Source organism: Pituophis catenifer, unplaced genomic scaffold (genome assembly GCF_029215685.1).
Source record: "Pituophis catenifer annectens isolate HBS135680 unplaced genomic scaffold, rPitCat1.0.hap2 SCAF_1, whole genome shotgun sequence".
In the NCBI taxonomy this organism is placed as follows: domain Eukaryota; kingdom Metazoa; phylum Chordata; class Lepidosauria; order Squamata; family Colubridae; genus Pituophis; species Pituophis catenifer.
The window spans coordinates 26323065-26338012 of NW_027256881.1; the positions used below are offsets into that span (position 1 = coordinate 26323065).

The 14948-nt window shown below is 44.4% G+C and overlaps 1 protein-coding gene across 2 annotated transcripts in view; it reads left to right on the forward strand.

Moving 5' to 3' along the window:
• The window catches only part of MSRA (methionine sulfoxide reductase A), a 201643-nt gene that overhangs the window by 108549 nt on the left and 78146 nt on the right, over positions 1 to 14948 (forward strand). For both annotated transcript variants that reach the window (XM_070932210.1, XM_070932209.1), the window contains exon 5: positions 13909 to 14015. In XM_070932210.1, the coding sequence (XP_070788311.1) occupies positions 13909 to 14015 (107 nt within the window). The remainder of the gene's footprint in view (positions 1 to 13908; positions 14016 to 14948) is intronic.

The following is a 14948-nucleotide window of genomic DNA, read 5'->3' on the forward strand; positions in this document are numbered from 1 at the left end:
CCAGATCCATGATTGAGGAAAATTCAAGGGGAAATTCAAGCTTTGAGGAAAATTAAAGCTTCCTTCAGTAACCATTTTATGAGAGCATCCATGATGTGTTCTCAAAATATCAAATACAGTATCTGATCCTAAAGTTTTGGGGAGCTTTTAAATATATGATATGCTTTATTTAGCTGTCATTGAACAGAGAGAGAAATGCAGTTTCTGCCACTATAAAGAAGATAGCTAAAGTATAGAGAAGTGAAATAGGAATTTAGGAATCAAAGCATTTAAGCAAAATGCCTTTTTTTTGCCACCTCTTTTCTTGTCTGTCTTATTGTTCATTTTGGAATCCCTTCCCCCTTCCCCCTTCCCTTCCCTTCCCTTTCCTTCCCTTCCCTTCATCTTTTCTGCAAACTGCTGATCTTCCTTCCAGGAATGCATTGCCTGTCCTGTATTTTTAGACAGGAATATTTCATGCTGTGCTGTTGCTGTTTCACTTTGGGTCAGGATCACCAGTGCAGCGAGCAAGAGCATAGGATGTTGTTTTGCTGAGCTGTTATTTTCTTCCCAAAAAGGATGCAGCTCTGGTACCTTCCCCATCAACACAAAGTTTCATTTGACACATGACCACAAGCAAAAAGAGAGTCAGGGAGGAATAGGTACTTTCCAGCTGTTTGAGTGCCTTTGGCATCTGTGGTAATAAATTATCACAGTAGAAGACTACTGATTTTGTAAACCAAGTCAAGTGCATGAAACTGCTTAATATAGGATGCTAATATCAAATACTACAAGGCTCTGGACCAGAAGATTCCTCATTCTTCTTATCGAGATGTAACTGCCACATTCAATACACACAGAAATGGACACAAATTTGTATCAGGTCTTTTACTCCTTTGGTTCTTGTTACCTAAAGGCCCTGGTTATTAGTCACTGAGTGGGAAAAGCTGAGCCCTTTATGGAGGCTGCACAAGGAATCTATCATCTGCAAATAATTAGAATTAGACACTAGAAATTACGTTGTTTTTCTAATGAGCAGATGTGTCTACTTGGAGAAGGAGGACAGCTGTACCCATATACAAATGTGAAAGCAAGCCTAAACCAACATTGCCCATTTTGTGATAACCCTACTTTTATAATGTCAAATGGGTCATTACATAAAGGATCATTGCATAAATTGTTCAAGATGGCTCCTCCAGAACTTTGAAAAAAGATATATAAGAAACCCAGACCTCAGTAACAGAGGTCCTTTGTAGAAGTGAAGTAAATTCAGTTATTGGGATGGTACTTCCTATTTACCAAGATTTATTGACATGACGTATTCTTTTCTGCCTCAGCTGTAAAGGAGCCGTTCTGGGTCAGAAAAAAGATATCCCTGCACTGTGTTATTGTGGCTCAGGGTTTGGAGGCTTTCTCATTCTAGGATCCCCAAGTTGCATATTAACGTTTTCCTGGGGCAGTGCAACCCCATTTAGCATCAAAGATAAAATAGTCCTGGAAGGAGAAGACTCCATATGCCTCATGTAAGGTTTTTGTTTCCACATGTCTCCTTTTTCCCTAATTCACCTGCACTTTGTCCCCTATCCTTTGCTTCCATCTTTGTCAGATACACTGCTCTGCCCTTTCTCTTCTTGCACACGAGTTGTGCTTCCTCTAGGATGTTCTTCATTATTTTATTTCCTCTATTCTGTCCTGCTACTATTCATCATCTGTTGCCCCCTCCATGCTCATGGGACAGTCAGTTAAACTAAATCACTAGCACTTTTTAGGAAATGTTCTGCATAGCCAGGTTCTACACCAGGTGAAGCCCATCAAAAGCTGCTATTATCTCTCCCCAATTTCCAACACATTTTATCACATAAGGCAAATGACATTTTTACTTTATACACTGAACACAAGGTCAAAGCTTCTTTTACCAAGACAAGTTTTGAATTCTGGGCATTATACGTCTTGTCATTTCAGTCAGGAAATAAAATAGTTGCCTGCAGTCCACAAAATAAAACTCAGCTAGTGTAACCAATAAGCTCCAGCACAGTTTTGGTTTTTCAGAAGGTTTTTATAATAATCTGACCTGCTTTTCACATTTTTGCTAACCAGGGAATTGGGGAGAGATGTGATACAGGGACAAAATAAGCCCCTTCATTATTTATGCATTATTCATGACAGTTTGTGAACACTGCCTTTGGTCAGTTTGATTTACATGCTGCATTAAAATTCAAGAGTAAATGCTACATGGATTATTAGTAGGCTTTTAATCTTTGATTTCATGTCTAATTAGTTACAAGAGGTCAAACCTGATTTTCTTTCTCTTTTTTTCCTGAAACAGCATTTTCAGACGACTTTTTCTTTCCTATTACCTAACGCCTCTACCTTCCCATAAATGTAATGCAGTAATAACTTGCTTTAATGATAACATAAGAGACTTCTAGGAATTTTGTAGAAGTCTTAATCCTCAGTACGCTGTAATCTAGACAGGGTTGAGTGATTCAGTGCATAAGTAAAACAAAATAGTGAGTGCATTAGGAAGCCATATTGTATGAAAGCAACTCATCCATCTAGCTCGTCTCTAAGTGTTCTATGGTTTGGTCAACCCAGTTTTACGGATTTGTATGATACTCTGCATTACTGACTACGTAGGTGAGGTTCTCACAATCTATTAGGTGTAATGGGTTTGTCTAATTTTGTGGCTTGATGTATTATGCAAGCAAGCATCCCTTAATAGGCATTGGCTCTCCAGGCAAAGAGAGATCCTTCCCACTCCCTGTTGCTGACTCTTTTAATTCTAGAATTATAAATGAATCTTAGTCATTTTGCTTTTCGATCAGGGGTATTGCTAAGCAGATACAATTTCTCCCCAAAGTTAAACTGATACTATCAGCTCTTTAATGTACACCAGGTCAGTGAGCAAATAGCGCAATAAATGCTGGGAGTTTCTTTATTGTTATAAGCAATAATAAAAGAATCTTGAAAGCCTGTCAGGTTTCTGTTTCCCTCCCTCTTTTACCAAAGAGAGTCAGGCAAGACAGTTTTCATTTTCTTTTCGTACCTTCCTGTTTTCCCAAATGAAGTTCATGTTTTTCCAAGATTTGCAGCATATTTCCCTCAAAACCATCTCTCTAGAGGTAGTACTTGACTTATGACCATTATTGTGCACAGAATTACAGTTGTGTCAGTCGTTAAGAGCTAGTCACCATGTCACTACACCAATTTTATGATCTTTACCAAAAAAACCATTGTAAAGCAGAATGTGACTTCAGGTTGCTGCAAGCAGCCATACATATGGGCCAGTTGCCGAGTGCCCAAAATGTAATTGTGTGATGGGGTATGGTTGTTGGAGTCTCAAATCCAGCTCATAAGTAGCCCTGCAGAGGTAGTCCATTAAGGAAGACTACCCGTACTTCTCTATGGATACAGAGGAATACTAAGATAAGTACTATCTGCAGACTTGATGGTCACACAAAACATAATTTCTTGTTTCAACTAATATTTCAGTTTATGGCTAGTGACAAGCTATGGCCTCTGATATTACAGAACGGCTGATCTCTATAAAAGTATTTTTAGACTTCCTATGGAATTGATTTCTTGGTCTGGTCTACCAAGTGGGACTGACATAATCCTAGAACATAGAATCATAGGGAGGGAAGGGACCTTAGAGTCCCTAAGTCTCTTATCCAAGACAGGAGACTATGCCATTCTGGTCAAATGGTTGTCTAGTCTTTTCTTGAAAACTTCCAGCAATGGAGCACAAACAACTCCAGGAGGCAAGCCATTCCATTGATTAACTGATCTTACTGTTAGGAAATTTCTCCTTAGTTCTAGGTTAGATTTCTTTTTAACAATCTTCCACCCATTACTTCTTCCCTATCCTTTGGTGTTTTGGAGAATAAGTTGATCTCCTCTTCTCTGTGACAGTCCCTCAAATACTGGAAGACAGCTATTGTGTCATTCCCAATTCTTCTCTTCAAAAGACTAGATATACCTAGCTCCCTGTTCATCATATGATTTTGTCTCCAGATTCCTTATCACCTTTGTTGCTCTTCTCTGCACACTTTCTAGAGTCTCAGCATCTTTTTGTGTCATGCTGATCAGAACTGGATTTGTTTTCCAAGTGTGGCCTCACTAATACGGTATAAAACAGTATTATCACTTTTTGTGATCTAGATGCTGTCCCTCTGTTGATGCAGGCTATGACTGCAGTGGCAGTCCCAAAGATGCTTCAGCATTTTTGGCAGTTGCAGCACATTGCTGATTCACACATAAGTGGTAGTTCACCAGAACACATAGACCCATCTCACAGTTGGCTCAACTGTTGAGCCAGGTACTGCCTATTTTATACCTATGCATTTGTTTTTTCCTGCCCAAGTGTGGGACCTTACTTTTCTCACCACTGAACTGCATCTTCTTGGATAGGACCCATTGCTCAAGTCTGTCAAGATCCTTCTGAATCTTCAGCCTATGCTCTGAAGTGTTCCCCCAGCTTGATGTTGTCTGGAATTTTTGATATTGCTTTTCTCTTCTCTCCTCTAGATGATTTATGAATGTTTTGGGCCCAAAACAGAACCCTGAGAGACATGTTTCCCTTCATGTAAACATAGTTCCATTGAGGACTGTATGCTGGTATAATTGGTCAGCCAACTGTGAATCCATCTGGCAATGGCAGTGTCTATTCCACTTTGTTCTACCTTACCAAGAAGCAGCTGTGGTTTACTTTGTCAAGTGCTTTACTGAAGTCCAACTATACTATGTCTACAACATTTTCCTGATCTACTAATCCACTAAAATAAAAAAAAAGATTTGTCTGGCATGATCTGTTTTTAACAAACCCATGCTGCCTTCTAATAATCATCTTGTTCATTTTTAGATGCTCACAAATCTGCCTCTTGATTATCTTTTCCAGGATTTTCCCAGGTATTGATCAAGCTGATTGGGCGATAAATCCTGAATCCATTTTCTCTCATTTTGTAGATAGGAACCACATCAGCTGTTTTCCAGTCTTCTGGTAGTTCCCCTATGCTACAGGAGCTTTGAAAGATTACATTCAATGAGTAAAAAAAAAATTGAAAAATTATATAAAAAAGATGAAGTAAGCTTTCAGCTAAAATTGATAGGCCTCTCAACAATTCTGCAAAAAGCTATAGGAATGGCTTTGAAGGGAATATTCTTAAATTATTTCAGGAACAATAAAAGAGAAGTGCTCCTTTAGATTATGGGAAAGGAGATGCTGTTAGGAAGACACTCAGAGTGCTTTTCTCTGACTCAATGGGAAATAAGAGGGAAGGAAATACAATACAAGCAGACTTACAAAATTCTTTTCTTATAGTTTATTTTAGGGGTGTCAAATTGGATTTCTTTGAGGGCTGGATCAGCATTGTAGTTCTCCATGGGCTGGCGGGAGGGGGAGTGGGGAGTGGGGGGAAAGATGGGACGCACGCCGCGCGGAGGCCTCCCAAAAACAGCCGGCAGAGTGCTGCTGGAGGTAGGAAAGGCCAAAAACGGGCCGCATGGGGACCTCGGGAGGCCTCCATGTGGCCCATTTTTGGTCAGCAGAATGCTGCAGGAGGCCGGGGAGGCCGAAAATGGGCCGCAGGCTGGATTTAAGCAGCCCACAGGCTGGATCTGGCCCGCGGGCCTTGAGTTTGACACTCTGGGCTTATTTCAATAAAGTAGAGTTATAGTCTTCTTGTGGTTTCTAATCTGGACTATCATAGGATTTATTTATTTTATTAAATATACATGCCATCCATCTCACTAATGAAGCAACTCTGGACAGCTTACAAAATAGATTAGCAAATTTTGGAGAGGTTTGGGTCTATTTCTCAGCACCCTGGAGAGTGCTGAGGACGCTGAGGATGCCGCGGAACGCCGCAAAATTGATAGCGGCGGCGGCGATGCTGTGAAACCACCCTGGGCGCTGCGGAACTGCCTGGAGCCCCGCGAGGTTATGGCGGCGACGATGGCGCCGTAAAACAGCAGAGGGCGCCGAGAAGGCAATGGCAGTGATGGCGGCGGCAGCAGCGGTAACGGCGGTAGCAGCGATGGTGGGAGCAGCTTGGTGTGGCCGCAGAGAGTCATCTGGCTGCGGTCTTTATCTTCCATCAAAGAAGAGGGGTTAGAGGGAGATGGCGGCTCCGGCGGTAGTGCGAACGGCCGTGGGGCGATGCCCCCCTCCCCTCCCCCCGACACTCAAAGCAACAGAGCCAAGGCGGTGCTGGCGGTGGAGGCCAGTTGGCGGCGCTGGTTGCCCCCCCCTCAGATGCATCTGTTTATGATGCTGGGGTGGGGGGGTGACACTGGCGCCGGTGATGGCGTCTGCCGCAGAATGCTGCAATGGTAGTCTGCTGAGAGTGAAGAGGAGAAGCTGAGGTGAGGAGGCCTGGACTTATAGATCGGCAGAGGAAGAGATGTTACCCTCCTCTGGGGATACTGTTTCCTCCCTCCCTCTCCCCGCCTCTCCGCCTCCCTCTTTTATGGGGGGAGGGGTTTACGAACTGCTACACTCTGGACACTTTGGACCCCCACCCCACCATGTTCTACTCACGCCCTCGCTAGTAGGAGAGACTGAGCACCATTTGAAAGAACTGAGGGATTTTCTGTATCCCAACGGGGAGGATAGAACACTGTTCCCGTTAACTTCTTGTAACGGGACCGGCTGTCATGAGAAGATGGTTGGCTATTAGCCTCCATTGGAGAAAAAGAACATTGGACCTTCTCCCTGTCGTGAGAGGACAGTGGAGTCCAGCTCTATAAATGGATATTTTGTGACCTCTGTGCTCAGTTATCTCTTTGGACTATGATAGACTCCCGGACTGGCCTTTTTTTCCCATCTTTGGTTCAGTTGATGCTCCAAAAAGCCAATCTTCTTGCACTGCGAGACTCCCCCCTCTCGCAGGCCTGGCCCTCCACATTATCGAGGGCCTATCTTGATGACGGGCTTTGGAACCCCAAGAGATGGCATGTAGCGAAGAGAGGGTTGAGGGTTTTTTTAGCCAAATTTTTAAAGAAAAATTTAAGGGGACCCGGGAGGGAGGGAGGGGGTTGTAAAAGCAGACCTGGGGGGGGTCCAGATAGCGACTGAGCGGGATGATGGGTTGATTAGTTGCGGCAGGGGGGGTCGCGAAAGGAAATTTAACCGGGGAGCAGGGGGACGACAGGAAGGGCTGTGAAATTGAAATAATGAGTAGGAGGGACAGGTATGACGGACGCAGGGGGTCATATCAAGTGTCGGGGTGCACATACGCTGTCTACGAGCGATTGCGCACTCCGGCCCCCAATGCGTGACTCGTGTCCTGGGTTGTGTAGAGTCTCAGGCCCAGGGTCCGCGGCTGATGTTGTGTAATGCCAGGTCGGTGGTTAATAAAGCCCCCCTCATTTGTGATCTTATTTTGGAGGGGGGTGTGGACCTGGCAGGTATTACGGAGACCTGGTTGGGCCAGGAGGGGGGGTCCCCCTCGTTGAGATGTGCCCGCCAGGTTTCCATGCATTTAATCAGCCAAGGGCCCAGGGGAGGGGTGGGGGAGTGGCGGTGATTATTAGGGAAAGTCTTTGTCCGAGGGAGACCACTGTTCCTCAGATAGCCGGATGTGAGTCCCTTTGTGTGAAGTGGGGCCGTGGGGTGCAGATGGGTTTGCTGATTACGTACCTGGCTCCCTGCCACGTGGCAGCGACCCTGCCCGAGCTACTCAATGTCATTGCCGGGGTGGCGGTTGATACCCCCAGACTTATTGTCATGGGGGATTTCAACCTTTAATCCGCGGGTGAGGCGTCAGAGGTGGCTCGGGAGTTCATGGCTTCCATGACAGCCATGGACCTGACCCAGTTAGTTCATGGCCCCACTCACATAGGGGGACACATTCTGGACTTGATTTTTGTCTCTGGTCAGTGGTTGAATGATCTTGGTAGAGGGGACCTAGATATTAAACCCTTGTCATGGACAGATCATTCGCTCCTCCAATTAGACTTTCCTACCGCCTTCCCCCGCCCCAGGGAGATGGGACCGACCAGATGGTTCCGTCCCAGGCACCTGATGGACCCCGAAAGGTTCCTGACAGAGCTTGGGCCGTTCCCTGAGACTTAACACACGACTCGACTGAAGAGCTGGTGGCCGCCTGGGAAAGGGCGGCCGCTGGAGCTTTGGACCGCGTTGTGCCTTTGCGGCCTCTACCCGATGCCGATCTCAATTGGCTCCTTGGTTCTCTGAGGAGCTGAGAGAGATGAAACGTCAGAAAAGACGCCTAGAGAGCATTTGGAGGACTAGTCAATCCGATTCTAACCGGACAGAGGTGAGGTCTTATATTAAGACCTACCTAGTGGCGATAAAAGCGGCAAAATCTAACCATTTTTCCGCTCTGATCACATCTGCAGAGAACTGCCCAGCCGCCCTGTTTAGGGTAACCCACTCCCTTCTTCGGGGGGGAGGAGTGAGGGAAGATCCCTTGCAGGGTCGTGCTGAGGATTTTGTGCAATTCCTGCATGATAAAGTCACTCGGATTCGGGAGGGCTTGGACTCCGATTGGATGTGTCCAGGGGAGGAGACGAGGGCAGGTCTTGAGAATATTATCTGGGAGGAGTTTGATCCTGTGGCTCCCGAGGATGTGGACAGGGTTCTGGGTAAGATTAGTGCCGCCACGTGTTTATTGGACCCCTGTCCCTCCTGGTTGGTACTGGCCTCCCGGGAGGTTACACGAGGCTGGCTCCAGGGGATTATAAGTGCTTCTCTGAGTGAGGATGCCTTTCCTGCCACCTTGAAAGAGGCGGTAGTGAGGCCCCTCCTCAAGAAGCCTTCCCTGGACCCGGCTGAATTAGCCAACTATCGTCCAGTCTCCAACCTCCGTTTTGTGGTGAAGGTTGTTGAGAGCGTGGTGGCACGACAGCTTCCCCGGCACCTGGATGAAGCTATCTATCTGGACCCGTACCAGTCGGGCTTCAGGCAGGGGTACAGCACAGAAATGGCATTGGTCGCGTTGGTGGATGATCTCTGGAGGGCTCAGGACAGGGGTTGCTCCTCTGTCCTAGTCCTATTAGACCTCTCAGCGGCTTTTGATACCATCAACCATGGTATCATGCTGCAGCGGTTGAGGGGGTTAGGAATAGGGGGCACCATTCTGCGGTGGTTCTCCTCCTTCCTCTCCGACCGCTCGCAGTTTGTGTTGGCAGGGGGACAGAGGTCGACCTCGAGGCATCTCGCATGGGGAGTGCCACAAGGGTCGGTCCTCTCGCCCCTCCTGTTCAACATTTATGTGAAGCCGCTGGGTGAGATCATCCGTGGTTTTGGGGTGAAGTGTCATCTGTACGCTGATGATACTCAGCTGTACATCTCCACCCCAGACCACCCCAACGATGCCCTTGATGTGATGTCCCGCTGCCTGGAGGCCGTGCGGGTCTGGATGGGGAGGAACAGGCTCAGACTCAACCCCTCCAAGACCGAGTGGCTGTGGCTTCTGGCGCCCTGATATAGTCAGCAGGTGCCATCGCTGACTATTGGGGGTGAATCTTCGCCCCCCACAGAGAGGGCTCGCAATCTGGACGCATGGCTGTCTTTAGAAGAGTATTTGACGGCCGTGGCCAGGGGGGCTTTTTATCAGGTTCGCCTGATTCGCCAGTTGCAGCCCTTTCTGGATCGGGACGCCCTGTGCACGGTCACTCACGCCCTTGTCACCTCCCGGCTGGACTATTGTAATGCTTTCTACATGTGGCTCCCCTTGAAGAGCACTTGGAGGCTCCAACTGGTCCAGAATGCGGCCACGCGGGTGGTTATGGGTGCAACTCGTTGCGCCCACGTGACACCCCTCCTGCGCAAGCTGCACTGGCTCCCGGTTGTCTTCCGGGTGCGATTCAAGGTGTTGGTTACCACCTTTAAAGCGCTCCATGGCATAGGACCCGGGTACCTTCGAGACCGACTTCTGCCACCAATAGCCTCCCACCGACCAGTCCACTCCCACAGAGAGGGTCTCCTCAGGGTGCCATCGGCCAAGTTATGTCGGCTGGCGACACCCAGGGGGAGGGCCTTCTCTGTGGGAGCCCCAGCCCTGTGGAATGAACTGCCCCCGGAAATACGTAAGATCTCCGACCTCCGGGTGTTTCGCTGCGCACTGAAGACCCTGTTGTTCCGCCAGGCCGGGCTATCAACATAACGATTTTAAATTGGGGTATTTTAAATTTTTGGGATTTTAATTGGAGCCTAATTATTTAATGATTTTAAATTTTAATCGTTGTTTTGTTCTGTGTTTTTAAATAGGCTGTATACCGCCCTGAGTCCTTCGGGAGAAGGGCGGTATAGAAATAAAATTATTATTATTATTATTTTTCACACCTAATTTATTGTTGTTAGTCCTGTTATTAAATCTATTATGTTCCATTATGTTCAATAACAAATCCTGTTGAAAAAATTATAAAATCATTGAATACTTCCAGCAATCAAAACAGTCCTGGGAAGCAGCAACTATTGAATGTTGAAGGGCGGTTCATCTCTATGTTGCATTGGCCATACAAATGGCTTTACCATACTAGCTGATTGTCATACTGTGACTTTCTTTTCACTTTTCTTTTCCCTTGGCAACTCTTAAGCTTTGTTCACATAATCGTTACAGTGAGTGATGAGATCAAACCAGGGCAACACAATATAGATAACTTTTGCTAGATAATAATATGAGGAGCTGCAGGAAAGGAGTTTTTATTAGTCTTAACTCAGCAGGTATTGATTGGGGTGGAAAAAGAAAATGGTGGATCAATATATTAGGAAGCAAATGGTAGATGTAGAAAATTTAAATCAAAGCTCTATTTTTTACAGTCTAAGAAACTATGAACTGCCCTTTACAGTTTTACTACATCACACCAAAGAGAGTTCCAGAAAGTAGTAATTTGTCTCCATTATTAGTATAATTTCCTTTGGGAATGAAAGACTAGAAAAAAGAACCATTAGCTTCTTGTCACTTATGGGAAGGAAATTAGAAATGCTACAGGTATGACACTCAAAATATCACTACACCTTAATACTAAAAAGGAGAAAAAACTGATAATTCCATAACCTCAACAAAGAGATTGACAGATTAAAATAAATTCATCTAGATGCAAACTATTGCAGTGTAATATGATTTCTGCTTTCCTCGGAGTTGTACCAAAATTCTTTTTGACTTGCCAAACATATTTTGCACATTGCTGGTGGCTTTGATTAAGAGGTACCTATCTCTTTTGCCAATATTCAGCTTTATTTTACAGTTTTAATAAAAGGATAGGATGCCATATATCAGGAATAACTAGCCCAAACCACAAACAATAAAATATAAGCACAAGGGAGAGACACATACAGAAGAAAGACGAGAGAACTAGATATTTCATAAGTGAATTCCAGGAAGGGCAAATATGAGTTCTATTCCATAGACTTAGGAAATAGCATAAAAGTTTTAAATCAGAAAAAAATATACAAAAATCAACACTGGTCTTGATAAGTAGGGAGTAAACTCCCTACATTGAAATACTTAATTCTTGACAATAATGAAAATACTAAATAAATTATGAGAGGTCTTATTCTACATGGAAGGGACACGGTGGCTTAGTGGGTAAGATGCTGGGCTTGTCGATCGAAAGGTTGGCAGTTCAGCGATTCAAATCCCTAGTGCTGCGTAACGGGGTGAGCTCCCATTACTTGTCCCAGCTTCTGCCAACCTAGCAGTTCGAAAGCACGTAAAAAATGGAAGTAGAAAAATAGGGACCACCTTTGGTGGGAAGCTAACAGTGTGCCTTTGGCATTTAGTCATGCCAGCCACATGACCACGGAGACGTCTTCAGACAGTGCTGGCTCTTCGGTTTTAAAACGGAGATGAGCACCGTCCCCTAGAGATGGGAATGACTAGCACATATATGCGAGGTGAACCTTTACCTTTACCTTTATTCTATATGGGTCAGTGCACAGTAATGAGTTATCAACGAATGTGCTTACTATAATACAGTAGTAAAAATCTTCTTGGTTTTCTTCATACAGTTTCCTTTCATTAGGTTAATTCAGGTTTGTACAGCATCTTTAGTTCATAGTTTTCTGCTTTCTTGTCTATACTTTTAAAAGGCCCAGCTATTTAAGACCAACACTATTCAAAAATATTTATTTGATAGCATGTTAATGTTACTATGATATTTGCATGATGCCTAAATGACAAATAGCATGTCATGTTAAACAGTTTAATATCTTTACTAATTTTACCAGTACAATTTGCATAATAGTTATCACTAGCCCTAATAGTACTCTAAATAATCCATTTGCTTCTCTGTGGAAAACTCTTCTAGGATTTTAAAATATAGGGAATGGAGAGCTGTGTGAAATCCCAAATGATTTCCAGGATAACTGAAAAACATTTTATTCTTCCTATTTGTTATGGTTTAATAATCCAAGCTGCTCTGCTTTTGATGTTAATGCTAAATTTCAATGATGGTTTAAATTGTAATACAGGTAGTCTTTGACTTACAACATTTTGTTTAATGAACTTTCAAAGTTGCAACAGCACTGGAAAAAGTGACTTATGACTGCTCTTCACACTTACGACTGTTGCAGCAGCCCTATGATCATGTGATCAAAATTCAGATGCTTGGTAACTGACTCATATTTATGACGGTTGCAGTGTCCCAGGGTCATATGATCACCTTTTGTAACCTTCTGACAAGCAAAGTCAATGGGGAAACTAGATTCACTTAACAACAAGGTTATTAACTTATCAACTGCATTTAACAAATGTGCCAAAAAAAGTTGTAAAATGGGGCAAAACTCACTTAACAAATGTCTCACTTAACAACAGAAATTTTCGACTCAATTTTAGTCATAAGTTGAGGACTACCTGTAGTAGTTTGGTGCAGTGGTATAGTCTAGAAACCAGAAGACTATGAGATCTAGGTCTCCCTTAGGCATGAAACCTTGGTGGATGACATTAGGACAATCACACTTTCTCAAGCCGCCCCACCTCACAGGGGCAGGTGGGTCTCTCTGAAGGCCTTGAGCTTCCCAACCTACTGGTTCCACACTCTCCTCTTCACCCCTCCCATCATGGCTCCGTCACTTATTTTTTTGATAGGTCTTTGGGAAGCATCTGCTCTACCATGTGGCCTTCCTGCCCAGTGGAGACCGTGTGGTGCCATCCCAGAATGGGATACCATTTTGGGAGCAGATGGAATGAATTGTGGCTGCTCCAAAATGGCACCCACTTCCAGGAAGGTGCCACACAGCCTTCACTGTATAGGGAGGCCAAGAGCCAACTCTCCTTCCCAAACACTATCTCTTTTGATAGAATCTTCATATAACAATAACATTTCTATCTGATAATTATCGGTTTGTGATTTGCTGCAGAATTGAATTTTGTGTTGTAATTTTAACCAAATGGCTAATCATGATCTAATCAGTTCTGAATTTATCTCCTTCAAAACCTTTGCATTTGCATTTTAGGTATTTAAAACTGATTTTATTTCAGGTTTGTTTAATTGTTTTAATAATAAATTATGATTTTGTTTATCATTTTTGAGATTGGTCTGCCTCCCACAGGAAGGAAAAAGGACTGAAATCTCTAGTCACATGTTTATATATTACATAGAAAGGTGACTGAATTATTATTATTATTTTGCTTTATGCATTTTTATCTTTTAATCACTAGAAAAATATCACAGGTTATGAAAGCTTTCTTCTCACACAAGAAGGTATGAGCGAACACCATTTGAGGTGACCCCTGGAGGAGATATTGTATCAACTGGAAGTCACAAGGTTCTGGCCCAAAGCAGGAAGTAGGACCATGGGGAGGAGACCCAGGGGGTTTCTAGAAGAAGTTCCAAGTCATATGGATTTCTATCTTATAGGATCCATTACTCTGGACTTCTGGCATCCCACTGTTATTATTATTGAACTACACTGGAGGTCTGTAACTAAACGTTCTTCCCTTCCTTTATTTTAATTTTTAGGGATGCGGCAGGGAAATGATGCTGGGACACAATATCGGTCTGCCATCTATACAGTCACCCCAGAACAAATGGAGTCTGCCTTGAAATCTAAAAATGATTATCAAAAGGTAAGGGTAAACTTAAAGTGCTTCCAGGTCACCTTACAATATTCAGACTGAGAAAAGCCATTAAACTTATCCTCTCAACTTATGTCTACAATTGGAGCTGGAGTCTCAGGGTAAGATAATTAAGAAAGACATCCATGTGACCACTTCCTTCAATGACTTCAATCCCAGCTCTCCCTGTTGCAGTTGCTAAGCAGGTAGAGTGAAACAGCTGCCTGCTGAAAAAGGGCAGGTAGCTCCTCTTCATGCATGAAAGTGAACGCATATGCTGGGCTGGAGAAATGAGGCAGGGATCGCGAAGATTATTACTTTGTTCCTCCACTGCAGTGCACAGGTTCCTCTCTTCTCTGTGTTCAGAAGGGAACTCATGCAGTGAGCTAGAGAGATGAGATGATGGGGATTGTGCAGCTCAACAAAATACTTCTGTCCCTTCTCCTGCCATGCATGGCGGAGAGGGGATTCTTTGGCATGTGGTAGCAGCTTGCAACCTTCCCTGTCAGCTTCCCCATTGACTTTCTGGGGAAGCTGGCAGGGAAGATTGCAAATGATGATCACATGACCACAGAGCACTTGGCAATCAGTTATAATATCCAAAGTTGGCAAGCACCCAGATCACAAACACTTCACAAACACAAAGCCATGTTTTATGATATGCTTGACAGCCTTTAATGCCTTTATAACTTTGAATGGTTATAAACTACTGGTTGTATGCCATGCGCTACCTTTATCAGTTTTTAGCCACTAGCCCAGGGATGGGCAATTAATTTTCTAAAAGGGTCAGATGAGAAACTGAGACTATTGTGGAGGATTGCTGCTGCCCCACCTGCCACTGCCAACACTCTGCCCCCGAAGCTGCTCTCCTCTGCCAATGCTGCACCGATGCCCCAATGCTGTCACTGCTCTACACCCCACCCGCCAATGCTGCCCTTCAGTTGA